The following is a 27,336-nucleotide window of genomic DNA, read 5'->3' on the forward strand; positions in this document are numbered from 1 at the left end:
GTATGATATGATATGATGGAAAGAGGTATAGAGAGAAAAATGTGATGTATATGACAAACTGTCAGCTCCCATCTTGAAGAAATAAGGATCATCCCACACAAATTGAGTTGCATCTTTGAGAAACTTCTTTTTCTGATGAAAATTGAACTCTGGAATCACACCTGCAACTTTGAAATTGGCCATATCAGCAAACCATGGCCTCTCCTGAACTAGAAACAAATTTTCATCAGGAAATGCATCTGCTATCTCATTTTCTTTTGTGGTCACCTCATCATTCACCAGCCTTGATAAGTGATCAACTACCTGATTCTCCTTGCCCCTCTTGTCCTTGATTACCAAATCAAATTCCTGCAATAAGAGAATCCATCGAAGCAATCTAGGTTTGGAATCAGGTTTTGTCAGAAGATACTTGATGGCTGCATGGTCCGTGAAAATGATAACTTTTGAACCTATCAAGTAACTTCTAAATTTCTCAAGTGCATACACTATAACTAGCAATTCTTTCTCAGTAGTAGCATAGTTTATCTGAGCCTCATTTAAAACCTTGCTAGCATAGTGAATTGCATGAAAAACCTTATCCTTTCTCTGACCTAAAACTGCTCCAACTGCATAATCACTAGCATCACACATTAGTTCAAAATCAAGATTCCCATTAGTTGCAATAATAATAGGAGCAGATATCAAACTTTGTTTCAATTTTTCAAAAGCTTCTAAACAAGCAATATCAAAGAGAAAAGAAGTATCCTTACTCAACAGATTACTCAATGGCTTGGCAATTTTGGAGAAGTCCTTGATGAAGCGTCTATAAAACCCAGCATGCCCAAGAAAACTCATGATGCCTTTGACATTTGTTGGTGCTGGTAGCTTCTCAATAACTTCCACCTTTGCTTTGTCCACTTCAATTCCTTTTGATGAGATTTTATGCCCAAGAACAATTCCTTCAGTCACCATAAAGTGACACTTCTCCCAATTTAGAACCAGATTTGTTTCCACACACCGCTTCAGTACGGTGTCCAAGTTGTTCAAGCATAGATCAAAAGAAGAGCCAAATACAGAGAAGTCGTCCATGAAAACCTCAATGCTCTTCTCCACCAAATCTGAGAAAATTGCAAACATGCACCTATGAAATGTTGCTGGTGCATTACATAACCCAAATGACATTCTCCTATAAGCAAAAACACCAAAGGGACATGTGAAAGTTGTTTTCTCCTGATCTTCTGGATTGACTGTTATCTGATTATAGCCTGAGTATCCATCAAGAAAACAATAGAATGCTTGGCCAGATAACCTCTCCAACATCTGATCCATGAATGGCAATGGGAAATGGTCCTTTCTGGTGGCCTTGTTCAACTTCCTGTAATCTATACACATTCTCCAACCTGTAACTGTTCTGGTCAGAATCAACTCATTCTTGTCATTGGTGATCACAGTCATGCCTCCTTTCTTTGGAACTACTTGCACTGGACTTACCCAAGAACTGTCAGAAATAGGATAAATCATACCTGCATCTAGCAGTTTCACCACTTCCTTTCTGACTATTTCTTTCATGGTTGGATTCAATCTTCTCTGTGGCTGTGCTACATGCTTGAAATCATCCTCCATCATGATCTTGTGCATGCAGTAAGAAGGACTAATGCCTTTAAGATCAGATAAGGTCCAACCTATAGCTTCTTGATTTGCTTTGATAACTTCTATCAGCTTCTCCTCCTCCTCTGGTGATAGAGAACTGTTAATAATCACTGGCTTACCTATTTCACCCTGCAAAAACACATATTTTAAATGAGCAGGTAAGAGTTTCAGCTCCGTCTTCTGATCATCTTTCTTTGTATCAGCTTCCACTAGTTCATATTTCTTGATATTCTCCACTACCACTTTCTCATAGGGTATTTCTTTGAGAAGATTAAGTTCTTGCACACACTTCTCGATTTATTTTTCCTCCAGTTCATTGAATTGTGAGCAACAACACATGTTGATGAGAGCTACCTCCAAAGGATCAAACACACAAGGCTTTCTATCAGCTTCTCTACAAACTTCATCGATTGCATTAATTTTGAAACATTGTCCATTGTCCTTTGGATGTTGTATGGCCTCATAGAGATCAAATTGAACTTCATCATCTTGGACTCTCACTTTCAGCTTCCCAATGTCCATGTCTATCGCCATTCTTGTTGTCCTCATGAAGGGTCTCCCCAGAATGATTGGAACTTCTTCATCCTCTGGAATATCAATAATAGCAAAGTCAGCGGGAATTAAAATTTTATCAACTCTTACCAGTACATCATCTGCTATGCCAACTGGATATTTGATTGATCTATCTGCAAGCTGTAAAGACATCCTGGTTGGTCTAAGCTCCATACCACCTGCTCTCTTCATTATGGAAAGTGGCATAAGACTTATACTGGCTCCCAAATCAATCAGAGCTTTTCCCACTGCTAAAGTACCAATAGTCACTGGAATTGTTACATTTCCAGGATCATCCATCTTCTCAGGTATGAAATGCTGAATAAAGGAACTGCAATGAGCTCCCAAGTGATCCACTTCTTCATCCTGAAACTTTCTCTTCTTTGTCAGCAACTCTTTCATGAATTTTGCATATGGTGGCATTTGTTCCAAAGCCTCTGCAAATGGAATGTTGATTTGAAGCCTTTTAAAGATATCCATGAACCTAGTGAATTGCCTTTCCTTGTCCTCCTTGGTAGGAGCATGTGGATAGGGAAGTCTCTTTCTCAAGTGGGGGGTTTTTGGATAACTTTGTCTTTGTCTTTCAACACATTCTCTTTTCCTCCCACCTTTATTTTCTCTCCACTATCACCTACTTTTTCCTCACATTTTTCTTTGGTTTTCTTTTCATCACTCTTTTCTTGTCTATTTACACTATCACTCTTCTTTTTCAACACCTCCCTCTCAATCTCCTCATTATCACTCATTTTCTCCTTTTCTTCACTATTATCCTCTTTTTCACTCACTACTTCACCAACATCTCTACCAACATCCTTTCCGCTACTTGTGAAAATTGCATTACACTTCTGATTTGGATTAGGCTCAGTATTTGCGATGAATTTTCCTTTCTGATTATCTGCCATCTGCTTAGTCATTTGGCCCATTTGGATCTCCAAATTTTTAATGGAAGCATCTGTATTCTTCTGGTTGGCTATGGACATCTGCATGAATTGATTTAGTGTGTCTTCTAGCTTTGCAGTCCTATCCACTGGTGGTTGTTGGTATTGTTGATTCTGATAAGGTAATGGTGGTGCCCTGCTGGAAGATGGTCTTGTGTCTTGCCTCCAAGGTTGGTTATTGTACTTGTTACCTCCCCTAGGGTAGTTGTTCTGGTACTGACCTTGCCTCTGCTGATTTCCCGCATAGTTCACTTCTTCCTGATTCTGATCACAACTACTAGTATAATGATCACCTACACAAACATCACATCTATATACATGTTTCCTAGAAGAGGAATCATGCATCTCTTTTAGTTGCTTTGGAAGATCTACGAGCTTTTGTTTCACATCATCTAGTTGTTGCTGAAGCTGCTTGTTTTAAGCTAACACAGCATTAGTTGCTCCAAGCTCAATCATTCCTCCTCTCCTAGGTGGACCTCGGTGATGTTGATCTTGTTGATCATTTAAGGTCATCGCTTCAATGATTTGAGTGGCTTCAGTGGGCGATTTAGCCATTAAAGAACCACCGGATGTTGCGTCCAGAATCAACCTAGTTGCTTGCTGCAAGCCCTTTCTAAAGATATGGATTTGGGACCTTGCATCAAACTCATGGTTCGGGCATTTCCACAACAAAGATTTAAACCTCTCACAAGTTTCACATAAGCTTTCACCTGCAAGCTGAGAGAAAGTAGAAATCGCAGTTTTACAATCCATAAATTTGGAATCAGAAAAAATCCTTACCAAGAATTTCTGTTCAAGTTCATTCCAATCGGTAAGGCTACTTTGTGGTTGATCTAAAACCAATCATTTGCTTGCCCAAGTAGAGTCAAGGGAAAAAGCCTCAGAAACACAGCTTCTTCCTCAGCTTGTGTAAGACCAGCAGTGCCACAAAGTTCATAGAACTTTGTCAAATGCGTGTGCGGATTCTCATGGTCCAAACCAGCAAATGGATTGGCATACATCAGTTGCACCAATCCGTACTTCATCTCACGTGGCCTCTCATTCCCTGCAGGTCTTCCGAGTCTTGTCATGTTCCTCGGTGAGAAGTTCACAAAACCTGCATGATTATCTCCATTGTCACGACCTGGAGCAGCTGCCATGATGTTTTGTTCTTGATTGCTTGAAGAGATTAAAGAAGATGATGCTTCTTGTTCCTTTCTTTGCCTAGCTAATTGTTTTCTCCTCTTTGTCTTGCTATTGTTCCTTCTAGCTGTAGCTTCGATCTCGGGATTGAACAATAGTTGATCAGCTGGAGTTTTACCTCGCATACACAAAGTGAAAATACAACCTAGCCAAGAAAGTCAGTCAACAAGATAATAAAAGATAAAATAAAACTATATACTATATTCACAATTGCTCAAGATAAGAAAACTAATGCAATACTTTTGTATTGACGCAATTCCCCGGCAACAGCGCCATTTTGTTGAAAGATTTTTACTGAACCACTTTCGAATCCTTCAAGATTCATTCGTAGTATAGCAAAGGGTTTTTATCGTCCTCAGGGAATTGGAAATACAACGTCGTTCTTTAGTAAAACCACTTAAGCAATGATTTCACCAAAGTTTTTGATCGATTGTTTCGAAATACGTTGTAGATATAAAGTAAAGCGATAATAACAACGGGTTTAAACAGATTGAGAAAATTGTTGGGATTGGGTTTCGCACCTTAACCGTTATGAATCCTTTAATTCAACACATATAAATCGTTCTATTCTTGATTCCCTCACACCAGTTCTTATCTAACTCATTAATTAACTCGTTCTATTCTGGTCCGCTCTCCTAATTATCGATGTCTCGCATAACTAACAAAGCGAAGCGTGATTAATTCGGGTGTTTAACGACTAACAAACCTAACTCTATGTCTAGCAATTAGGATTCTTAGATGACATAACCTAAATCCAATTCAAATACGTAGTTTTCACTCACACATCAAATCTCTAATCAAGTCTAATTGATCAAGTTAAAACAAGCTTTAAGAACCAGATTATACCATTGAAATCAAGAGATAAATAGATTCATATGCATAAGAACTAAGTTAGATATATAGAGTCTAGGCCTGTCCAGAAATTTTGGGCCCGTCCGAAACCGACCGGCCCGTTACCAAAAAAGGCCATCTCGGTTCGGACGGGTCGGTTGGCGGGTTGGCGGTCGGAAAAAAACCGGGTTAGGTCGGTTTGGTTCGGTCGAGTTCGGTTTGACCTCTGAGCCGACCGAACCGACCGAACCCACTCTAATAAAAAAAAAAACCTAGAGACCTAATACAAGCCCAGCCCAAAGCCACCCTTCAGAAAAAAAAAAACAAAAAAACCCAATTTCATAATATAAATACTCCTTAACTCCTTAACCCTAATTCAATCTTCATTCTTCAGCCGTTCTTCTCCCTCCCCTCTTCATTCTCCAGAAGCTTCTAACCCTAGCAGCACCACAACCTCCTTCTTCTCAACATCTTACCCTAGCCGCCGCAACTGTCCTTCTCTCTTCTCCTTCTTCCCTCACACATCTCAAACCTTAGCCGCTTCATTCTCCATGCTTCTCTCACCCGACAGAGCTTGTTCGTTTTCATTTTGCTCCAGAACAAGCCAACCATCGATTCTGGTTTGAAATCGCAAGGATGAAACGAGGAATCTCTTTCAGATGAGGAAAAGAATGGAAACTTTGTTCATCTTCTCTGGATCTGATCTGAAATCGCAAGAATGAAAGCTTTTTCGGTTTCCTTCCCCTTCAACAGCCACCGGACTCAACTAGTTCGAGAGCATGCAGAAAGACAGGCTTCGTAACTTCTTTCTCCCTCTCTCTTGATTTCACTTTTATGGTTTCCTTTCTGATTAGTTCTTTTTGCAAATCTAGAACTGGAAGCACAAAAAGTTTCAAACTTTGTGAAGTTGAGGAGTAGATCTACAGTTTGAACTCTGAATAAACACTGAAAATTGGAAAAATCAATGTAGAAATGAGAAATTTGAAAAAATCAATGTACTGTGTGACTTCAAAGAAATATATCTGACTGGTTTTAATATTTTGGCCCAGAAAATTCGGTTGGTTTTGATTTGGTAAAAATGTTTGAATAAAATAAAAAATGGAATAGATTTGGGAGTAAAGGACACAAACGAATTTAAAACCAACCCGACAGAACCCGCCCGACCCGCCGGGTACCCGAGCAACCCGCAACCGACCCAAACCGAAACTTCCCACGGTCGGTTGCGGGCCCAGTTTTGTGTGTGCGGGTTAGGCCGGTTTGGGCTTTTTGGGCCCGAAACCGACCAAACCCGACCGATGGACAGGCCTAATAGAGTCAAGGTACTATACCAAATCCCAACAAAGAAAAGCTTAGCTATCCATAGACATGGAAGCTAGACAAGCTTACAAGAGAAATAGGATGGAAGTGACGATCCATACCGACTTCGACGTAGCTCCAGCTTGATGGAAGCTTACCCAAGCTCTAAGTTACTTCCCTTTATGTTCTCTGTCGAATTCTCTCTCCAAAAACCAAGTTATATCCTGTTTTGATCTGAAATGGGCCTTTTATAATGTGTTGTCACGTGCCTGGCCGCTGAGCACCCATTTTTTGCCGTTGAGCGGCTAGTTACTTCAGAGGAAGGTAATTGCCACCGCCTTGGGCGCTGAGCGGCCTCTGCATACCGCTGGGCGCCCTGGGCATCTTCAAATTCCTATTATCTTGCCAAAGTGTGCCTTCTTCATTGAATCTTCATTCCTTAAACACAAATCAAGATCATAATCAAGTTTAAGCACATTCTATCCTAAAGTACATCTAACAATAAGTTCTAAACAAAAGAAGTTAGATTTGGTCAAGGTTTCTCATGAATTTACAAGGATAAGTGTCTATATTTCTCATTAAAATTAGGTAAAATTGACACTTATCAATTATATTTTACATTTGAACTCACATATTTTAATTACCATCATTTAAGTCTTAAAATTTAAATTTTACGTCATTACAAGTAGAAAAGGCTACTTGTTCTTTTTTCTTTTTCTTTTTTGAAGTGAAGGCTACTTGTTCTTTGATAAATTTATATATTAATTTAATCATTATAATTTTACGTTAGTCGAAAATATAATAATATTATCATTGGATTTTTTTTGATAAGGCAAAAATTGTATTCAACACAAGGGGTGCTTTCCCAATATAGTTAAAAATACTTGATCTTCCTTTGTGAAAAAATACTTGATAACTAAAATTACAAAGTTAATTAATATGATTAAAAAATAAACTATAGAAAAAAATTACATCGTAAAGGTAAATGAAGCTCTTACCACTTGAGTTATAATTCGAGGACAAAAATAGGAAAATATTTATAAATATTAAACAATATAGTTTAAAAATGAGTATTAATATAAGACGACAACTATATAGTGCGAATAATTCGAGTAAGAAGAAAAGACGAAATACTTTTAACCAATGAAAGCTTTGGCGGAAATCACAATGGATCAAATGAATAATGTTCTTTTATTTGACTTATTAATCATCACACTTCTCAAATTGTAAAAAATGATCCCAAATTATCAAAGATACAATCATACAAAGCACCTATGATTAAATTAGTGCTAAGAATCTTGGACACGACAATTCCTCTGAGTTTCCTAGAAGTCAATGAAAAGGTTCCACACTTCCACCGACGCGTTTTCCATTCACACACTTCCCTTCAAAAGAATAGAGAAGAAAATTTATATCAGTCCTTCTATTCTCTTCAACATATCTATAGTTCTTTTCTCTGCATTGCCAATTTGCTATATCATTCTTTTGCAGTTAGAGACTAACATCAACTTTCCATTTGGGGGACATAATATTGTGATTCTTATTTTGCTCCCTCTATTGATATTGAACATGTCAAAGCTCCAAGTTCAACAACTCAACCAGTTAAGGGAGATTTTCGCGCGATTCGACATGGACTCAGATGGCAGTTTAACCATGTTAGAGCTCGCGGCGCTTCTCCGGTCACTGGGGCTCAAGCCCTCAGGGGACCAACTCCATGATCTGTTATCCAACATGGACTCAAATGGCAATGGTTCTGTGGAGTTTGATGAATTGGTGAGGACCATTTTGCCTGACTTGAAGAATAATGCAGAGGTATTGCTGAATCAAGAACAGCTTCTTGATGTGTTTAAGTGCTTCGATCGCGACAGCAATGGCTTCATTTCAGCTGCAGAATTGGCGGGGGCAATGGCCAAAATGGGCCAGCCCCTCACGTACAAAGAGCTCACGGAGATGATCAGAGAGGCTGACACGGATGGTGATGGTGTGATTAGCTTCAATGAGTTTAAAACCATCATGGCTCGCTCTGCCTCTGATTTCTTAGGCCTCAGCAATTGGAAAACTGAGCTTCAGCAATGAAATTGAACATGTTTATTTCACTAACTAATTATAGATTCTTGATTTTTTTTTTCTTGTTGGATGTGTAGCTTGTGATGTAATGATTTTTGTGGTGTGGTTTCAATTAGAACCATGGAATGGAATGAAATAAGGATATCCGGTTTGCCTTACATTATGTACATTAGTAGTAGTACTCTTGATATTCTTTATTTCAGCTAAATTGAAGAGCTCTCTTTTTCCCTTTTTGTTGATAGATCTGGGGTTGGTTCAGGATAATATTCTGAGGAATCACTTCTGCCATCCCCTTTCCTCCCTTGAATCTGAATTTTGTTTGGATGTTTTTTGTTTACAACTCAGTTCCACCAACATGTAGAGAGATAAGAATGGAAGAGAAAGAAATATGAGATATGATTAGTGATGTTTTAGGAAAATGAGAACAGATAGGAAGAGAAAATTAGTAGGAATGTATCAAAACTCATTTTGTTTTTATGGTTTTAAGAAGAGTTTATTTATGAGTACCTCTTTGATATATCAGAAGAGTATATAAACAATTGAGAGCATATCTTACTGAGTTACAGTTTTAGTATTTTAGATCATCTGGTTCCTGTATTTTTTTCTTTTCAATATGAAGCATGATGGCACATATCTAGATGATCATTTGTTGATGTTAACCCTTCCTGATAAGAAATTTAGAACCAATGTACCAACTTTCTGAAAGTCAAATTATTTACAAGCATATTCCAACAAAGCAGTTTATTATTTTATTGTTCAAAATAATAGTCAATGCATCAAGAAAGCCAGTTAGCATATCCAGCAATGAACATGAGCTGAACTGCTTATGTTAGCAGTTAAATCCCAATCAAGAATTTTCCCAATTTCTCTCCTCATTGAAGGACAAAACCAAGCTTTGACTTCGCTCACTATCAGCCGGATCCATCACCAGCTGGAATCAATTGCTGCAGGCTTCCCTAGACAAATATTTTCGTTCAAGCAAGACGGCAAAATTAAGGAGTCAAATCACCTGATTCCATTAAAAAAAGTCAGTGAATCATTATTTGATTCATAAGATCGGTGTAAAGAAATCTTTCAGATGTACCCCCACCATGGTTTTGAGTGGTGGCTCATCGTTCATGCTATCTATAATGGGCTGGCTTACTCTTCCAAAGTCCAACTCAATGTTGCTGCTGGTTGAACCCTAATGCACAAGAACCTAGATTAGAGTTTTGAGCTCATTGAGAACATAGCCAAAAATCACCACTAATAGACTAATGAGAGATATTCTTTATTTTAGCTAACCTTTAGAGCTCTCTTTTTCCTTTGTTAATAGACCTGTGGTTGATGGAGGACAATATTCTGAGGAACAACTTGTATCACCTCTTTTCCTCTCTGGAATCTGAATTTTGTTTATATGGTTTTAAGAAGATTTTATGGTTCCCTCTTTGATTTGTCAGGAGAGTAAATTAACCATTGAAAGTATATCTTGCTGAGTTACAGTTTTAGATCATCTGGTTCCTGTATTTTTCTTTTCAATATAAAACTTGATGCACATATCTGAATGATCAATTGTTGATGTTAACCCATAAGAAATTTAAAACTAATGGACCCACTTTATGTAAGTAAAACTATTTGAGGTGATGGAGATGAGTGTTTCATCAATTATTAACCTGCATATTCCAGCCAAGTAGTTCAATTATAATTGTTCAAAATAATATAGTCAATGCATTAAAAAAGCCCACTTAGCATATACAGCAATGGACATGAGCTGTACTGCTATTTTTTAAAGGCTTAATCCAGTTTTTGGTCCCTATCCTTTGTCATAAATATGACTTTAGTCCCTCGCCGGAGCAAAGGTGGGGATTGGTCCTCAGTTTTTTGCAAAATAGTTGGCTTTGGTCCTTCCGGCAGGTTGGGTCAACGCCGGAGCTCCGGGAAGCTCACGTGGCATTGCCACATCATTTAATTAGCTTTGGTGGATTTTTTTTAAAAATATAATTAATTTAAAAAATGAAATTATTTAAAATTCTTAAAAATAAAAACCAAAAAATCTGGAAAGGAGGAATTTAACTTAATCTGGAAAGGAAGATAGAGAATCCAAGGAGTTTGTCTAGCTTGTTGAATCGGGGAAAAAAAATACTCATATGGGATATGGCAAATCAGATTACAGCTTGGGTCTCTCCAAACCCAACCCCCCCCCCCCCCACCCCTTCGATCTTTTCTCTGCCACCACCACACCAACCGAACCGCCGTCATCACTCACCACCCTCAACCTTCCAACCCCCACACAGTCGATCCCTTTCTCTCCTCCTGGGTGGTCTCGTGGTGGAGCGATGGAGGTTCTATATGCCACTGTAGACCAGATCTGGGATAGGGTTTTGGGGTTCTATGGGGATTGTTGGTGATTGAGAGGTGGTGGCTTCTTCCTCAGATCTGCATTTTGGGGGTGGTGGTGAGTTTTCTGGGTTGTTGATTTTGGGTTTTTTTGCATTTCTTGGTCCTGGATCTGTATTTTGGCGTGTCCTGGATCTAGAAACGGAGGTTTTCTGGATTTTTTCATTTCTTTGTCAGTTTGTTGTGAGAAAATACATATGAACAAGATGAGAATGATGAAAACAAAAATGGTTCAGGCCAAGTTCTACTATGTATAGTCTAATTGCTAGGATCTTGGTGAATAAGGAGACGATGAAGCAATTTTGGGTTACTATGAGGATGATGAAGACATAAGGGTTTTATCTTGATGGAGAGACTTATCAGCCTATTTTAGCTGGTTTTAAGAGCGCAAAGATGTGGAATGATTTCAATGGTCTGCAAAAGTTCTATAATCGGATGCTTCAGGAAAACGGGATGCTAAGAGTTCTCAGGGATTTTGTCAGGTTCAGATTTAGTAATTAGGGAATTGTTAATAGGGATTAGATTTTGTTAATTAGGGATTGAGAATTAATGTTGTTCTGGGTTCCTGAAAGAAAGAAAAGATGAAGTTGAGGAAGATGAAGATGAAGATTGAATGATGGTGATTAATCTGAATTTCTTAATTTTTTTTAAATGAAAACGGAAAAAAAAAATCCAACGAGGCTCATTAATTGACGTGGCAAGGGCCACATCAGCCGGCGGAGCTCCGGCGTTGACCCAACCGGCCGGAAGGACCAAAGCCAACTATTTTGCAAAAAACTGGGGACCAATCCCCACCTTTGCTCCGGCGAGGGACTAAAGTCATATTTATGACAAAGGATAGGGACCAAAAACTGGATTAAGCCTTTTTTAAATCTCAATCAGGATTGAGTAATGATTCGTGAACATTTGCCCAGTGTAGACACCGTAATTGAGAAATGAAGAGAAGAGAGAGAAGTAATATGGTTGTGATGTATGATTGATGTGATTAGAAGAAAGTGATACAAAGAAAAATTGAGTGTTATGTGAGGTGTCGGTAATGTTTAGATGTTTAAGTGTCATTACTGATTACGATTTTTCATGCAGTCCCATTCTAGCAGCATGGAGGCTTATGTATCATAAGTAGAATGTGCTGCTGCACCACATCAGCTTGGAGTAAATCTACTGTTTATTATTATTCTTATCATGCCATGTCCTTAATATGACACAGTTAACCAAGTCCAAAGTTCTTACCTCAGATTTGCCCATTATAAAGCCAGAAGATCTTTTTATGCCTGAACAACTTACAAGATTTTTGTTCTTAGTCAATGATAGCAAGGCTAACAGATAAAAGCTTGAATGCCACTAGACTTGTAGCATGAAAGAATGAGTCAAAGTAAACATATTATTCTTCTATCCTACAATAAATCTTATACAATGATGATGATACAATGTTGACCTAAACCTTATCTCTGATCTTTAAGCAGCCAAATTTTATTATAAACTTCTGAACAAAATCTAAGGTACAGAAACTTCCTTAAATAACTAATGTCATCAGGAAGATACCCCTTTCCCTCAAATATGTACAAATGAAAGAAGGTTGTAACCTATGAAAGAAATTTAATGTACACCTATGTTTTTACCAATGAATAAGACATCCAACAAAGTGAAAAGAAAAAAAGAAAATGAAAAAATATCAGGTTATTGACTCGCAGACCTCCCATGAATTTGAAAAGGTGCTATGTATGGTTCATGACGTTTGGATGCTTCAAAACGTCTAGATGCTTCCAAACGCGCTGTGAATCCAACTGTTGTGTGTCGTATTGATCTCTGTCGCACCATATCACAATATTCCGGATCACTTGTCTGGCCATCCTTTCTTATCCACTGAATCATTTGATGATACATGGGGAAGAACCGCATTTGGATGGAAGAATAAGCGAAATATGGAAGGAGGGCAGCAACAACAACAAGCAAAGTGACAACCCAATAAGATGGAGATGGTGCAAGAGCTTCAGTGAAGACCTTATAGGCAGTGGTGGAGAGGGTGGGGTCTATGGCTCCATATGCCATGAGGAACACATACCATAACAGAATGCTTCCCCAGATGACAAAATGTTGTATATAAGTGAAGTAACTGATAGATAAGGCCATTTGGCAATTCACCACCCACACAACACAAGTGTACAAGGTGGCACCAAGAATTTCCAGTCCAACAACTTCACCACCTTCGCGGAATGCTTGGTGCTTGAAAGCGCGAATGCAAAAGAAGAATATGATGGCAGAACTTGAGACCCCGTTGATTGCCCAACCAAAGATTCGTTTCCAGCTAAAGAGGATGTTTTGCACTCCTTCTTGATATAATAATGGAAACTGAAAAATAAACGCATGAAATATTTCATGAGATAAAGAAATAAAACCATGTAGTCTATGCCTATGAGGAAACTAAATTGCAAACTGATTGTCATCACAAAGCTACTGAGTTTGAAGATCTACCTTGAAACATAATTTAGAAGAGACATCCTGGTCAAACACTCCCAAAGCAATTACTGGAAGTGAGGTGAAGAATACATTATATAGTGACATGAACCAGTCATTGTATGCAGATTGCCCTGAGAATGAGGCATACATCTCAAAGAAGAAGAGAGTGAAGCCAAAGGTGATATTCTTGTAAAAGAAGTAGCAGATCTGCCAAACAAGAAGTTAAGTTTGTCAAAAACTAGAAAGTTTTACTAATCTTAGTTCAAATAAACCTTTGCAATAAGTAAACTATAAATAATATTATTAAAAAAATGAAGAAAAGACAAGATATTTACCATTGATGAGATTCTTCTGTAACACCAATGTCCATGCACGAGAAGTAAGCGCTCCAGAAACCGAAATTGGGCAATTGCAATATCACTTGACATAACAGCCTGAAAGTTATAATGAAACAAAGAATTCAGGACACAAAAATCTAATAATGCAAAATCAGGATTATGGTTTACATAAAGGTAAGAAAAAAGAAAAGAAAACTGTGTGCAGGATATTTCTGATTTACCTGCATTCCTTCAACACCACTGATACCAATCCCAATGTCTGCTTCTTGGAGCATTCCAACATCATTTGCCCCATCTCCAATAGCTAGAGTTGTACTACCAGTTCTGCTCTTCACCAGTCTTGTAACCTGCATTATTATAATAGAAGTTCCTTTAGAGACTGAGCTGTGGAAATCATCAAAGGAGGGCACTGATTTACCATTATTAGTACATTATTTTGCAGCAAATGTCTCTTTGTCAAATCGGCCATCAATGATTTTTCATAATTCATATATAAAGGGTTAATACATATATGGATTACACTGTATCAAGGAAAACTTACAAGTGCTTTTTGCTTGGGAGATGAACGACAGCATATAACAGATGCACAGCCAATTGCAAGTTCAAGAAACAAGTCCTTCACATCATCTTCAAGTGCATAAGTAAGAGACTTCCCATCAATGATCAGAGCTAACGCCTCAGGGTTTTCATCTGAGGTAGAAATTAATGTCTTTGCCTCCCTTAATTGTTGAACTACACTTGCCTTAATTGCCTGAAGAATTGGCAAATTTCCATCAAAATCATGTTAATGGGAAGCAAGGCAGAAATTAAGGGTCGAAGTTAAGGCTTACCGCTTCAGCAGCAGACTTGTCCTCCATTTTCTCCAGTGATTTGTGTTCAGGAGTATCTGAGCTAATTATAATTTGCCTCATTCCTTGTCTGAGTAAACTACAAGCGAATCTGCAGTCACAGAAATCACCAAATCAGTGACATCTTATGATTTTCACATAAGATTTCAAAATTTATAGACAATCTTGAAACTTACCCAATATTAATTGCTGTCTCCATTTTATCACCAGTCAAAACCCATAGCTTAATCCCAGCCTGCGCTAGTTTGTCAATACATTCAGGAACCTGCAAAACACAAACTGATTCATAAGAAAACAATGTATATAACTATAATCACAAGTTCATACTTGCTTGAAAAAAGTGAAAAAGTCCTATGAACACTGAATCACACCCTTTTTTTTTTACTTTCAGAAAGAAAAAAGTATAACGTACCCCGTCTTGTAGTTTGTCTTCAACTGCAGTAGCACCAAGAAGAATTAAATCCTTCTCCATATGTTGTAATATATTCTCTACAATCTGCTCCTGATCTGCACTCACTAAGTTCTTGGCCTCTGTTAACTCTTTATTAAATTGATTGTACTCATCCTCATGAAGTTCACGATATGCGAGTATCAAGGTCCTCAAACCAGAATCAGCATACTCACTAATATGCTGCTTAGTCTTCTCTTCAAACTCCCTTCCATTCTTTGCAAGTAGATCAAACATGACACTGAATGTGAAAACCAGAAAGAAAAGCAAGTTAATGTGTTGAACTTTTCAAAACGAATAGAATGCAAGTCACAGTGTATTTGGGATAGGCAAGCACCATATTCAATTCACGTGAGATTACAGGTTTAAGGGGCTTTGTAGAACAGAACCAGAAATTGAGATGCACTACCAATCCTCAGTTATGATTGGAAAGGCATCTCAAGAGACAATGTGAAAAACACTGGTTCTTTACTTCACAAAAGAAACTAGTATTGCCCAAATCAAATGTGGCCAGGATGTGGGCAAGGATGTAGTAAGCAAGGAAGCTTTTTCATTATTCTATTAGTTCACACCACTCCACATTAAATCCTCAATGAATCAGACTTAAAAATAAAGCACAAGTTTACCTGTCAGCGCCTTTGCTGAGTAGTAGTAGTTTCCCATCCTCATCTCTTACAATGACAGACATCCTCTTTCTTGCACTACTAAACTCCAATATATTTAGAAGTTTGTAAGACCTGCAAAAGTTACATTATGTTAGTTTTTAGCACACAACTCAAGTTACATTTGCAGATACAATAAGACATTAGAAAATTATGCCTTTCTCTACAAGAACAATAACCTCACCTTTCAGTTTTATTGCCAGACTTGGGGTCTAATTCACGCAGTGAAATAGCTGTATGGGTCCTTTCATAGAATTCAAAACCAAGTTCTCTGGCTGCAATCACGAAAGATGCCTCATCAGGTGATTCAGCTTCATATGAAACCTTGCCAGTTTCTTCATCAATGTCAGGTATTGCAGTATGGCATACAGCCAACAACCGTAGGAAGTTCTGGATTGCCTTAGCATTGGACTCCTTTACCCAATTTCCATTCATGATCCTTTCATCCATAAAGTTAAACCCTTTAATAGATGACTTTGATTCAACAATATTGTTGTCATTATTCAACTGATGACCATAAGGTCCTCTCCTCTTAGAGAAAGCTCTCTCAACTTCTGTTACTCCTCTTCCATAAGCAGTCCCAGCAATAGAACACTTGATAAATTCCATAGAATTGCAAGTCAAAGTTCCTGTTTTATCTGAAAGTATGGTATCAACTTGTCCAAGTTCTTCATTCAAATTTGATGTCCGAGCATGTGCTGGCTTGTCAGTTTCCGCATAATACATGTGCACATCCTGGTTGATGAAAATGCTTTGGAGAACTTTCACAATTTCAATGGAGACGTACAAGGAAATTGGAATGAAGTAGCCATACAACATAAGTGCTGTCAAGAAATGCAAAATTGCTGCGGCTTCTGCTTGAGTTGGATCATAGTAAACTGTGGAATCATCTGGCCTAAGGTACCATCTCTTCATTCTTCCATTTTTAAGGTCCTTCTTTGTCCATATCCCAAAGAATATGGACCCGATGAGAGAAACCAAAAATAGGACGAAGAACAAGCAGTAGATAACCTTGTCCATTCGTTTCTCAATTTTGCTTCTCTTGGACGGAGGATCTGTTGAATTCTGCATAACCTTTGTATCATGACCAGTAAATATCACCACACCATAAACGAAATCTGTGTTTCTCAGCTTAGAGTCCCTAAGAAGTAGCTGCTGAGGTGCAAGGGGAAACTGTTGATCCTCGAGCTCCAAACTGCCTATAAATGTGTACAGATTTGCATTAGGATCTTCACATGTGATGACAGCCTTGAAATGTTGAAAACTTGAGTCTTCTTGCAACTTCGAAGTTCCTTCCAGTGCTTGTTTCAGTTTAAGATTCGTTTCTCCATCAAGATTCATTGTCTCAACATAGCAAATTGCATCATCATAGTTTGATGAAAGCAAGATGAGATCAGCTGGGAAGAACTCATCTTTTTCCACCTTCACTATGTCTCCAGCTTTCAAATCCCTCCATTTAGAATAGTCAAAAACACCACCTCCTTGATGTAATTTAACTTTTCTGTTATTCATTTCTATATCCTGATGAAATTATAAAACAAAATCATTGACCAAGGAATATTCAAGAGTAGCAGAAAAAGTAACCATGCAAGGAACTTAACACAAATGCAACATCAATACCTATTTGTCAAATTATTTTCTGTACACCCTAGGAAGAAAACGATGTATCACAGAAATGTTCACACTCCTAACATAACTAAAGGCATGCATTTAGTGCAGAAACCACTTTGATTCTCTGTTTCCTTAACCTTCATCAGACAGTTACCAACCAATTAATAAAGCTATATTCAATAATACATCTATGAAGCAATAAATATCCAACGTTCTAATCTAGTGAAAGTGACAATACAATGAGCATACTAAAATTTCAAGCCAACGTGTTTATCTTTCATCACTTTTTAAAACAGATAACCAATTTGCATAAGTTCAGAGAACAGCATATCAAATCAACCAGAACTTAGTACCAGAAGCTGATATAATGATTACAGAACATTACCTGTTTTTTCCTCTGGAAATCCTCAATAAACTCCTTAATCATTGTAGCAGCAACCACAACCACAAGAGGGAAAACATTGCTGAAGGCAGAGTAAGGAGAGACAGGGAGGAAAGACAAAATAGCACAGACAAGGAAGTAAAAGTTTGCAACCCTCCTGAACTGCTCAAACAAGGACTTGGGAAGAAACGTGGCCAACGTATACTTAGTAGTACTCACATAATTGTCACCATAATACTGAAGACTTGAATAAGCACGATCAGGGTCATTGCAATACACTTTCCTTGAGAAACCAGGTCCTCCAATGAGTGAATGCTCATCTTTCATTGAAGCTTTCCCACATGAGAATGCATGGATTCTACTAAAGTGATGCTTCCTTCTCCTTCCCCCAGCCATATCTCACAAAGATTCAAGCTCTTTCAAGTCTCAACTCAGCTCCAATGATGAACAAGATCCAACTTTGAAAACTCAGACTCAAACCAAAACCAAATCTCAGAGAGAAAGAGATGATGATATTGAACAACAACCAAAGAATGAAAGAATGAATGAAATGGAAGTAAAGAACAAACACAGATGACCAACCAGATCAAGTTCTGGTTTTTCTATACAAGAATGATGATGATGATGAAAAACTGAAAAAAATGGTTAACTTCTCTTGTTGAGAGGTGAAAGGTATAACTTTTAAATGGGACTCAGAAGAAGAAGAAGAAGAAGCAAGAGGGCAACCTCCTAAGAATTGTTTTGAATTGTTGATTGAGTAAGAAGCTGAAAACTGAGTCTGCCATCCCAGTTTGACTCGTCTTGGCTCACAAGAATGGACTTTTCAACAAGCACATGGTGGATCTTTTCTCTCTTTCTCTATTTCCCTTCACTTTCCAAGCCACCTCTCATTCAACCAAACTAATATTATTGTTTAACTATTTGATTCCATTTTTCTTGTCTTCTGGAAGGAAGAACAACAAGTCTGAAAACAAGACAAAATCATGAGGAAAAAAAATGTAAGAGAGACAATTTCATTTCCTCATGACATATATGTAGCACTCATAATTGTTGCCAATTCATGTTTTTTAAGATTTATGCAGGCAACTTTTTTTACCTTTTTCATCGAATACACGCGAAGCTTCTTCACATAATTGATTCTGATAAAAATTAATTGTAGAAAATTTTCAATAAAGTTAATAAATTATTCATATTATAAATTTTTAATTATAGTAAGACTTAGACTTGTTCTCCAACACACTGTACTAGCAATCATGCTAAATTTTAATGATTTTTATTATGATAAGACTAGTTCTTCTAGATCTAAAACTTAATTGGAAATTTTGTTAAGAAATTAGAAAATAATAACATTTTAAGAAAATGATAATTGTTGGCAAACATGCAGTAAAATTAATCTGTTACTAAACAATGAAGCCTAAGCTGGAGCTGCCAACTGTAAAAACACGTGAGGGTCAAGTCTTCTAGAAAGTCTGGATCTAGAAAGGAAAAACATGAAACAAATTTCTATATTTCATTTGAAGAGTCCAATCTTTTTTGAACGTAAGAGTCTAATCTTACTCTGTCACATATGATGAACAATTATTATTTTTTAATTATAATTTAAAGAAATTATATTTAATTTGTCGAAAATTAATTGAATGTTTGTCTAAACAATTTTTTTTTTGAATTTGAGTAAACAAGTTTTACACTAACATTAGACAACCCTTTATTTTTCTTTAATTCTTTATTTGGGTGTAACTTTATTTGACAAAATTAATGTAAAAAAAAACTTTATTTGACAAAATTAATTTGATTTTAAATTTTTTTATGTTTGCTATCTATGTAGTTAATCCCCATAATTTTCGAATTGATATTATTATATTTATGCTATTATTATTTTTATAAGAGCTCTTCTATTGTTCTCGAATGATAGTTTAAATTGTAAGAGTTAGAGACATAAGAGTTTGTGGGATGAAGGGTGAAGGGTTCAGAGTTTAAACCCTGAGTATAACTAATTTACTAACAACTAACATTTGCCTATAAAAAAAAAAAGATCTTCTATTCATTACGAATATACCGCTCAAGAAAAGTAAGAATTGCTTATGTGAATTTTTTAAGTTCTAGAGAGTTATTTTTTGAATTAAGTTGACTAACTTAATTATTTCAAATTAAATTAATTTTAGTTTTTGAATATTCCAATAGAACATTTAAGACTTTTTCTCTTTTTCGGATGTATAAAAAAAATCTCTTCTTTTTATTTCATTTTAATTATGTATTTATTTTAATAGAAGATATATTTTATAAGAATGCTAAATTTATTATAACAGCATTGCTATATGGCACGAAGCCACTAGCACACCATGCACGATGAGAATTTTCAATCAATGAGAGTGAATTTAATCACGGATATGCCTGAATCGATATATACATGCACAGATATTTACACAGATATTTAAAGATTAAATTTAGAAAAACTCAAAATCTATGATCTATAATTCAGTGTGTTTGAAAAATAAAAGTTCTCTAGAATTCTCTCTGCGAAGGCTGTGTGCTATGGAGGACTCCGGTGCTCGGCCGGAGGGTGTTCAGGACAAGGGCGGCGGTACCCCGGGGCCTGGGGCTGTGAATATCATGCTCCCGGAGACGGAGACAATCATGATGCCAACTCGTAGGGTGGTTTCCTACAAGGACGTCTGTCTTGGTGTTAATGGTGGCGAGGAGTCTGAGGATGATGATATCCCAATGGAAGGCTTCTCTTATGAGTCAGAGGCTAGCGAGGAAGAAGACAGTGTGCCACCAGAGATTACCGGCAACCCTCTTTGTCCAGTGATCAAGATCTCGAAGGAGAAAAGAAAGGAACTCCGCAAACCTCCTAGATAAGGCCCAGAAACGCCTATCCTCTTGGAAGGCTTCTACTCTCAGTCTTGCGGGGAGAGTTACTTTGGCTCAATCTGTGGTTGCTGCCTTACCAGCTTATTGCATGCAAACGATGTTAATTCCTAGAGGGGTCTGTGACAAATTAGATCAGCTTCAAAGAAAATTTGTTTGGGGTTCAGAAAATGGCTCTAGGCGGGTTAGCCAAGTCAGTTGGGATGTAATTTGCAACCCCAAGAAGCAAGGGGGGCTAGACTTTCGCCGAACTTCTGATTTTAACGCAGCTTTGATTATGAAGCTAGGATGGGGGTTGATCCATCAACCCAATTCTCTTTGGGTGCGAGCCCTCCGTGGCAAGTATGGATGTGGCACGGATACCCTACCAAGAGTCCGGAAATGCAATAGGGAGTCTTTGGTTTGGCGTGGCATTCGCTCCACCTGGGATAGCCTGATGTCAGGGTGTCGTTGGCAAGCGGGGGATGGTTGTACAGTTCGGTTTTGGCAAGATTCTTGGGTTTTGTCAGGCCACATTCTCCTCAACGTGGCTGTAAATCCCATTCCCCAAGATTCCCTAGAGCTCCCCTTGGCTTCTTTCTACGAAGAGGGTACCGAGCTTTTTGCTAACCTGTTACCCTTTAATTTTGTGCAGGAAATCACCTCCTTCCACTCCATTAGTAATACCGCTGGCAAAGATGAGACTTTTTGGTCTGGTACACCTTCTGGCACTTTTTCAACCAAGACCGCGTACGAATTGATCTCTAGTTCCCAGACCCACCGTCCTACAGAACAATTCTGGAAGAAGATTTGGGGCATAAAAGGACCCCCAACGGGTTAGAGTTTTCATGTGGAAATTATGTAACCATGGCATCCTTACTAATGTGGTTAGGGTCCGCAAGCATATGGGGGAGAGTGATGTTTGCCCGCTCTGTCTCTCTTACGCAGAGGATTACCTTCATTTGTTTCGAGACTGCAGCGTTGTTTCTTCTTTCTGGTAAAGTGCTTGGATGGGTGGGATCCCTTCAACTTTCTTCACTGCAGGATGGGATGAGTGGGTGATTGACAATATTACAGGGAAGTTCTCCGGAACTGGAGGTATCGATTGGCCTCGCTTTTTTTCTTCTGCGCTCTCGGCGATCTGGCGCATGCGTAACGATTGGGTCTTCAACCATTCGCCTCATAGCTCCGCCCGTATCTGGTCCCTGCTGAAATCCCTGGGTTTGGATCAGCGATCCTCTTCTCCTCAGAGCGTGGCGCTGTTGGATATCCAAGGCCAGTATCGTGGCGTCTTTGACTATTCCCCTTCTACCCGGGTGGATTCTGCTTGGACTAGCCCTGATGTTGGCTAGGTTAAAGTTAATTGTGATGGAGCGGTTAACACAGCGTTAAACTCCAGTTGTGGTGGTGTTATTAGAGATGCAGCAGGTCAGTGGATTAAATGCTTCTGTCGAAACCTCGGAACCTTGTCTGTAGCAAACGCTTCCCTTACGGAGCTCGTGGCTGTGGCCACGGCGCTGGAGCTTGTTATGGGGTTAGACTTGGCTCAAGTGATTATTGAATCTGATTCGGAACAGGTGGTGCAGCTGCTCAACTCTCAGTCCATCCAGGGACACCAATATGCTCGTGTGGCATCTGATATTCTCCAGATGAAGTCTGCTCATGGCGCGGTGGTTTTCCAGTAAACTCCACGTGAAGCTAAACGGTTAGTTGATTACCTAGCAAAGGTTGGTCTCACCTTCCAGTATGGAATTCATTATTTCGATTGCCCGTTTGGAGAGTGCCACTCCCTCTTGGAGAGAGATCGTGGTCCTGTTGCTAGGCCTTTCGTTGCCTCTGCTTAGCTTTGTGCTTGGGGCTTAGCTCCCCTCCTTGTAACAAAAAAAAAAATAGATTAAATTTAGGATATTTGACTATATGGTGGACAACATCAAAATCGCTTCTAAAAGAATACAGTGTTTAAAATTGTATGCCATCATTAATCAAAAATATATTATACTCCTTTTAGTTTTAAAATACATTTCAAAAAAAAAGTTTTAAAATAACTTTTTACATTCTCAAATGATAGTAGATTTTCCGATGTACCAAAAAAAAATGATAGTTCAAGAGTTGGAGTCGTGGACATATAAGTTGGGGAGGGAAAGATCTAAGGATCAATTCTTAGAAGGGAAATTTAAATGTTTTTCGATGTAAAAAAAAAATAACTTTCTACTTGGAGGATTTTTTTTCATAATAATTATCCACTCAGAATACCAATTAAGTATTAATTAATGTTTTTTCATATAATGTTTTTATGAGAAGAATGAATGAGGAAATGTAAAAATACATTCTAAATGATAAAATAAGAAAACAAATAAGTATTGTTTTTTAATTACATTTTATATGTTTTATCTATTTTTATATAGTTATTTTGAAATGTGTATTACATTGTAGATCGAACTATAGAATGGTGACAGAAAATTTGATGCTAACCAAAAGTATTCTCATACCGGTTAACGTGAAAATAATCTATCGCTCCATTATTTAACCAAACAATTATATTTATTATTTAAGCTATGGACCAAACGTTTTTTTTTTCTATTTGGAGGGATCAAGTTTTAAAATTCAAATGATTTCACGGCGGCTGCTGGTGCTGCTGGTGCTGCTGAAAAAATAATAAAAGAAATGAATGCAGTTAGTTGGTAAGCCGCAGATTGCTGAAAGAGTAAAAGGAAGGTGTACATCCAAAGATATAGAAAGTCTTAAGATATGACGAAGGCTAAGTATGCGTGGGAAAAGGGTCAAATCACATGCTCTTATTACTATTCTATTCAACATGCCATTAATATTTGGTGGATATTTCTTTCAAATTTCTTTTAATAAAGATGGACTTTTATCTTATGACACTAAAAAATAAAGATCGTCTTTAATGAATGGAATCCTGGGTGGCTTCTTTCAATGCAAGGCAAGCGACATAAAGCTCATACCCCGAAATTTTCATTTCAGAATTCACAGATTTTAAATATAATTAAATTGATCTTAAAATATAAAAAAGCAGTCCATAGCTCTTTCTACATAAATGTCATTTAAAAAATCCTCTAACAAGCTAAATTAAAGGCAATACATCCCACATTTGAGGTTCTAATTAAAGTAATAGGGTAAATTACACTGATCTCCTTTCAAGTCATTATTATCATACAAACATTTCTTTCATTTTTTATCACAAGACGTCCATTATTTAACTAGACATTAACTATATTTATTTTATTTGGAACATAGCAACAAGTTCTCCTAAATTTATTATTTTTGTACCTATGTTCCATAAGATTCATATCATTATAATGCATTTTATAAAATAGAGAAAAAATTAGTGAAATGAATATAAACTTTCCGTGCAATTTGCCTAAAAATACTATTGATGGGCCAAGTGGTCGAGTTTGATGCTCCTCCACACACCATATGCAAATTTTATTGCTAGCTGTTCATTTTTTTTGCAGTGTGTTGGTTAGAGATGGCAGAAAAACTCAAATCCACGGGGCCCAACCCGAACCCGACCCAAAATTGTGGGCGAAACCCGATTTCTTTAGGTTCGGGTTTGGGTTTCACCCAAATTTTAAAACATGTTTGGGTTTGGGTGTGGGATTGATTAAACCCGCACCCAAACCCAAACCCAAACTCAAACTCGAAGTCTTATGCATGTAATTACCAACCCTTATATATATACTATTAAAGCTACTAAGTAGAGTTTTTTTTTAAGTTACTAAGTAGGCTTATGTTCATGAACTATATTTTTTTCTTTGTATTGGAATGATAATGAGGTTTAATCAGCTTATGTTCATGTTGTTCTCTTATGTACATGTTGTTTCCGGGTTAATATTTTTTATTTTTTGTCGGTTCAGTGCTCACATTAGATTTTGGGTTTGGGTTTGGGTTCGGGTAACCCGAAACCCAGGGGCTTGGATTTAACTTTTGCACCCATATTAAATTTGGGTTTGGATTTGGGTTTGGGTGTTAAGTTTGAGATTTGGGTGTGAGAATGGTTAAACCCGCACCCACGGGGTCATTGTCAACCCTAGTGTTGGTGTGGTTTTGGCTATTAGCTTGTAAATTGGAGAAAAAAATAAAATTGAAATGGACACATTACACGTGGTCCATGCGAAGTTTGGGATATATTTAGGAAAAAGGAAAAGAACACAAGATAGAAAGAGAGAGCAGGGACCACGCGCGGTGTACGTAGTTTTGAATACGATGGCATGGCATTATGTAAGACTTATTCAATAAAAAATCTGGAAACTATTTGATTGGATGATGATAATATATAGAAATATCAAATACTGGGTTGGCTGATGTCAGCTGTGACTCCCATTTCAGCTCTGCAATAATTGTTGCTAATCTATTTATTTATTGAGATAAATATATTTATATACAGGGGGCGTGCTAGGTAAAAGTAATTTTAAAAGAAAATGTCAAATAAAATTGCATAATATATATATATATATATATATTATACTATTAATAATAGTTATATCTAACTCCAAAAAAAATTGGGATAATAAAGTGCGTTGGACTCATATGATCAATCCATCAACCTGTTAAAATGGGATGAGCAGGTATTCGAGCTTGCTAACCCATTTTGACATAGCCACATAGCCCTGCCTAACCCTCCAAGAAAATAGTTAATGTTGGGTGGGTTAGCCAGTCATATTGATTTTTTTCTTAAGTTTAATATTTTTACATATATTGATATTATTTTTTATTATTTTAAAGCTATTTCAGGTGATTAACCTGCTAATTTGACTCATTGAGTGTAATTAATTACTTATAACTCATATGTTAATTTTTTGGCATGCCAATTCACCGTAAAACAAGACCATGTGCATTTGTCTTCACTTCTCAAATGCAAGATCTGGCAATTGGCTCTTTTTTGCGGGTCGGGTGGAATGATTTGATTCATTTTGCCATCCTATGAAAATTACTCATAGTCTAGACAAATCATTTTAGACTTGATCAACTAATAGTAACCAATAATTTTTTTCTAATTTTAAGTGATGAAGGGATGAGTTCATGATTCAAATTTAATTGCAAATGAATGAACTAGCTAGGGACGCTTTTGCTTAAATTTTAGTCATGTTATTTGTTATAGCATTGGGCCAGGCTTACACTCACGGAGTTGAGATCCGAGAGGGACCTTATCAATTGAGTCATATATGTTTGGCTTAAGGAACTCCATGCCAAACACTCTAGGGTCTGACCAGACAAGAGTATGGAGAGAAGATCAACCATCCATGGAGCCAGGGACGACCATCTTAGATGATTCGACAACTCCCATCAATTCTCGTCGTATACCTAACTAGGAATGCAAGCGATCGATGTTGACCCAACCTAGAACCACCTATGCTCGCCTTTATTATAAAGACGAAATGTACAATGTAATCCAGATACATAATTATACATTCTTATTGTTAGCACAACAACCAGTGTAAGAGGAATAAAGAAACACACAATAGTAAACAATAGAAAAATACATGAAGTTTGTTCACGCAGTTCGCCAAAATGTGTCTACATTTGCAACTACTTGTAGCTCAATCTTATTGATTGGGTTAACTACATGTTACAATGTTATAAGCATTATATAGAGATAATAACATTTCATATTACAATACGCTTGAATCACTTTAGATAAATCATTTTAGACTTGATCAACCAATAACAATCAATAATTGTTGATGTATTTTTAAATGATGAAGGGATGAAAGATAACCTAGTCACGCACGCCACCATTTGGGAATAAATAATCTATTTAAAAACTTAATTTATGACTATCACATGACATTGTAGCGTAAACCGAATAGTGATGATTAATCAATCTAACTGTTTTTTCACCTTAAGAAAATTATTATGATGAATTTCAATAGACAAATAACAAAATCAATTGGTTCGATCACCCAAAGGAGAGGTAATAATATTACGTGAAAATTTGTTGCATCCAAAATTAATTTGATTAGTTAATAAAAGTACAATTTATCTTTCTGATGTAAAAAAAAATGGTGTAGTTCCGATATAATAACCATTTACTAGTTTTTTTAGAATACAAATATCTAAATTGATATTACAACAGTTTATCACACAAAAAACATGCCAAATCAACATAAAAGATATAGAATTCATTAACTTTTATATGGGTATGAGAGAAATTGTCAGTTAATAAACATTTTGTTTTGATCGGCTCATATAACCATATAGTCCAATCGGCCTAAATGACAACACAATCAATGTTCGTAAAGTTGGCCAGCAAACGACTAAATACAAGCATCAATCAAGATAATTGAGCACGACTTGTATTCTTCTAATCAACTGACTAACCATAAAATTAAGTTATTTGGAAACTTGGTTAAGCTAATTTGCTTAGGCTTAAGACTTCAATGTCAGTTAATTGATAGGTTCACAAGCGATAAGAATTTTTTGAAAGGATAACCGTTGATAACATGATCATAAATAAATTTGATTGCATTTTAAGAGATTTAAACAACTGATTGAATCTTTTATTGTTTTTCTTGACTTTAATCAAGATTATTGAGCTGATTTAAGCGCTAGAGTACCTTTTACTAGTACTGTCCACCCACCGTGGACACTCTTTGTATCATTGTGCTCTCAGCTATACACCACCATCACCATACTTATTCGGAGAATCATCTCGTTCGAACTCAGGAAGATCACATCGGTTCTAAATTTTTAATAAACTAATATTGTTCCTAAATTAACGTTTTAAGTAATTCTAAAGACAACACCATTATTTGAATTTATATAAATAAAAAAAACCCTTCCAATTAAGCAGCGGGTCAAAATTGATAAGATGCTGATTACTTGGAGGCTGATTAAAAAAAGAGTATTGC

General features: G+C 37.1%; 2 protein-coding genes, 1 long non-coding RNA gene and 1 other non-coding gene across 4 annotated transcripts; 2 read left to right on the top strand and 2 right to left on the bottom strand.

The window, feature by feature from the left end:
• The first annotated feature begins 3,762 nt into the window (after positions 1-3,762).
• LOC130716313 (small nucleolar RNA R71) lies at positions 3,763-3,869 on the top strand. Its single transcript, XR_009011932.1, has one exon. It is a non-coding gene; the product is annotated as a small nucleolar RNA R71 (small nucleolar RNA).
• A 3,875-nt stretch (positions 3,870-7,744) lies between these two features.
• On the top strand, positions 7,745-8,653 carry LOC130715687 (probable calcium-binding protein CML15). Its single transcript, XM_057565806.1, has one exon. The coding sequence runs from the start codon at positions 7,764-7,766 to the stop codon at positions 8,502-8,504; it is 741 nt and encodes a 246-aa protein (XP_057421789.1). The 5' UTR covers positions 7,745-7,763; the 3' UTR covers positions 8,505-8,653.
• Positions 8,654-8,787: 134 nt separating this feature from the next.
• Positions 8,788-10,020, bottom strand: LOC130715688 (uncharacterized). The gene is made up of 3 exons (XR_009011739.1): positions 9,780-10,020; positions 9,586-9,678; positions 8,788-9,504 (listed from the first exon to the last, which is right to left on the bottom strand). It is a non-coding gene; the product is annotated as an uncharacterized LOC130715688 (long non-coding RNA).
• Positions 10,021-12,234: 2,214 nt separating this feature from the next.
• Positions 12,235-18,544, bottom strand: LOC130710354 (putative phospholipid-transporting ATPase 9). Its single transcript, XM_057559575.1, has 11 exons — positions 17,621-18,544; positions 15,809-17,145; positions 15,589-15,699; positions 14,927-15,203; positions 14,691-14,779; positions 14,497-14,605; positions 14,208-14,417; positions 13,888-14,013; positions 13,664-13,762; positions 13,344-13,535; positions 12,235-13,220 (listed from the first exon to the last, which is right to left on the bottom strand). Exons 1-11 carry the CDS (start codon positions 18,011-18,013, stop codon positions 12,549-12,551), a joined length of 3,615 nt encoding a protein of 1,204 aa, XP_057415558.1. The 5' UTR covers positions 18,014-18,544; the 3' UTR covers positions 12,235-12,548.
• Positions 18,545-27,336: the final 8,792 nt, after the last annotated feature.

Source organism: Lotus japonicus, chromosome 4 (assembly GCF_012489685.1).
Source record: "Lotus japonicus ecotype B-129 chromosome 4, LjGifu_v1.2".
In the NCBI taxonomy this organism is placed as follows: Eukaryota; Viridiplantae; Streptophyta; class Magnoliopsida; order Fabales; family Fabaceae; genus Lotus; species Lotus japonicus.

Bases quoted from the DNA above. Each gene is read 5' to 3' on its own strand.
- LOC130715687 (XM_057565806.1), top strand. From the start codon at position 7,764: ATGAAAAGGTTCCACACTTCCACCGACGCGTTTTCCATTCACACACTT.
- LOC130710354 (XM_057559575.1), bottom strand. From the start codon at position 18,013: ATGGCTGGGGGAAGGAGAAGGAAGCATCACTTTAGTAGAATCCATGCA. The intron at 15,700-15,808 runs GTGAGGTTATTG...TAACTTTTGCAG, and splicing joins TCTGGCAATAAAACTGAAAG to GTCTTACAAACTTCTAAATA. The intron at 13,221-13,343 runs GTAGATCTTCAA...TTTATTTTTCAG, and splicing joins CTTCTAAATTATGTTTCAAG to TTTCCATTATTATATCAAGA.